Genomic DNA, 2289 nt, shown 5'->3' on the forward strand with positions numbered 1-2289 from the left:
ATTGAGGGTGGGGGCGAATTTTATGAGCTTACGCTGTACAGTTGCCTTATCATGTTGGGTTTATACTGTGTGTGTGTATGTGTGTGTGAGCGTGTGTGTGTGTGTGTGTGTGCGCGCGAGTGAGGCCTGAGCACCTGGGAGTAGCTTTCCCATGCAGGGGCTGGTCCGAGAGCTGCTTGTAACTCAGCTGGGTGGGTTCCTACCAGTATGTATGCTGGTGAAAGTGCAGCCTGGCAGGTTTGATGGCTTGTCACAGCAACACAGTGTGAGAGGAAGCCCAGGTTGGTGGCTCAGAAGGCTCAGTGGTACCCCAGTTCTGGAAGGGGAGGGGGAACCCATCACACCAAACTCAAGTGAAGGATCTCTTGCTTCTGTGGAGCATGGGACAAGGAAGGTTTTGTGGAGGAAGCAAAGAGTCGGTCTCCTCCAGGAAATCAAGTCATCAACTCCTCAGCCTTCATCCCACTGGTCACTTTCACCTCTCTGCCCCCTTCCCCGCAGCGAGTGAAGCAGGGGAGATGGCACCGGGACAAGATGGTGCTGAGTTTGTACCACAGGGTGGCTAGGCAGTTGGCGAAGGCCGTTTGGATGGCACTGGAGGAGAAGTAAAAGTTGGCGGGGTCCAGGGCGGCGTTGAGGGTGCTGAAGAGCAGAGCATACACCCTCCAGGAGGGGCTCTTGTTCTGGACAAAGCCCACCACGTGGGACAAGTTGAAGGGGGTGAAGCAGACTATGAAGTTGAACAAGGTGGCCACAGCCAGGCCCACGGCCCGCTGCTTCCTCCGGGCCGGGATGTTGGGCAGGGCCACCAGGATGCGGACGAAGTTGACGTAGCAGAAGATGGTGATGGTGAAGGGAAGGCAGAAGAGGACGATGAAGAACTCCAGCCGGACAGGGAGCAGGATCTGGAGCTGTGTAGGGGAGAAATCTTCATAGCAGTGGGACATGTTATTGGAGGTCGCGGTCCCATTGGGGCTCAGGACCTCGTATTGGACAATGTAGACAAAGCTGCAGTGGGCACAGGTGACCACCCAGAAGACCACGGAGGTGGCAGCGGCGTAACCTGGATGGCGCCGGAGCTTGTACTTGCTGGGAAAGGCCACCCCCATGTAGCGATCAACACTGCCAGCCATGAGGAAGAAGGAGCTGATGTGGATGCTATTGAAGTAGAAGTAGTTGGTGAATGGGCAGAGGAAAGCAGGCAAGGACCACTCCATGCCTGAGGCAGCCTCCACCATCTTGAAGGGCAGGAAGATGAGGAGGAAGATGTCGGAGACAGTGAGGTTGAGGAGAAGGATGTCGACAGGGGTGGGTTTCTGGCGGACCTTCACCAGGAAGGTGTAGAAGGCCAGGAGGTTGGATGGGAGGCCGGTCAGGAAGGTGAAGATGTAGATGGTGAGAATCAACGGGATGGAAACGTTCAAACTCATCTTCTCGGCTCCTACAGGGGAGAATGGGCTCATCAGTTGCCAAAGGAACCCAGGAGTCCTGGCTCCAGCCCCCTTGCTCCAATCCACAAGATCCCACTCCCCTCTGTGGCACTCTGTACCCCAAAGCAACACCCTGGAACCCCATATTCACCAATGTCATATGATTGCTATGTGTCATACAAGGCATGCCATGTAAGATATCATATTAAAGGTCATGATCTGCTGAAAGCCTTTGTTCTGTCCAAATATGTGTATCTTTATTGTGTATGGACTTTTAAGATTTTACTGTATTGTTGTCAGTGAAATATGTTGTAAGTTTGAAAGTGTTTCCTAAAAGGGTGGTGACCCCGCTCAGGTGAGCATTCACTGGCCATTCATCTACAGGGGAGTTGCAATCAAGGGATTTACAATTCAATGACAGTTGCACAAGCATCACACAATGTGGGATTTACTTGTTCACTGTGACTCAGCAAAGCCCACCAGGATGGGTCTGGGTAAGTGTCTTCTAAGCACATGGGCTAAGGATATAAAATAAGGGACAGAGGCTGCATGGCTTCGCTTCTTCTCCTCCCTCACCTAAGCTGCAAGCAACAAGGACACGAAGAAGAGAGAGAACTTCAGCAGAGGCAACAAGAGAGAAACCTGCGAATTGTGAACTGTAACATCCATTGAGTGGAGAAAACTGCTAGATCTAAATACTGCCTCATGTCTTAGAGGTTGAAGATTTAGCTTGCAAGTTTAGTTTGTTTTCTTTGGTAAACTGTCAATGCTTTTTACAACTACCACTTATAATCACTTAGACTCTATCTGCAGTTAACAAATCTGTGTTACACTTTATCTAAAATAATGAATTTTGGTT

The 2289-nt window shown here is 51.0% G+C and overlaps 1 protein-coding gene across 1 annotated transcript; it reads right to left on the bottom strand.

The window, feature by feature from the left end:
* Positions 1 to 434: 434 nt before the first annotated feature.
* On the bottom strand, positions 435 to 1490 carry LOC115640492 (free fatty acid receptor 2-like). Its single transcript, XM_030543309.1, has one exon. The coding sequence runs from the start codon at positions 1461 to 1463 to the stop codon at positions 435 to 437; it is 1029 nt and encodes a 342-aa protein (XP_030399169.1). The 5' UTR covers positions 1464 to 1490.
* Positions 1491 to 2289: the final 799 nt, after the last annotated feature.

Source organism: Gopherus evgoodei, unplaced genomic scaffold (assembly GCF_007399415.2).
Source record: "Gopherus evgoodei ecotype Sinaloan lineage unplaced genomic scaffold, rGopEvg1_v1.p scaffold_31_arrow_ctg1, whole genome shotgun sequence".
Classification (NCBI taxonomy): Eukaryota; Metazoa; Chordata; order Testudines; family Testudinidae; genus Gopherus; species Gopherus evgoodei.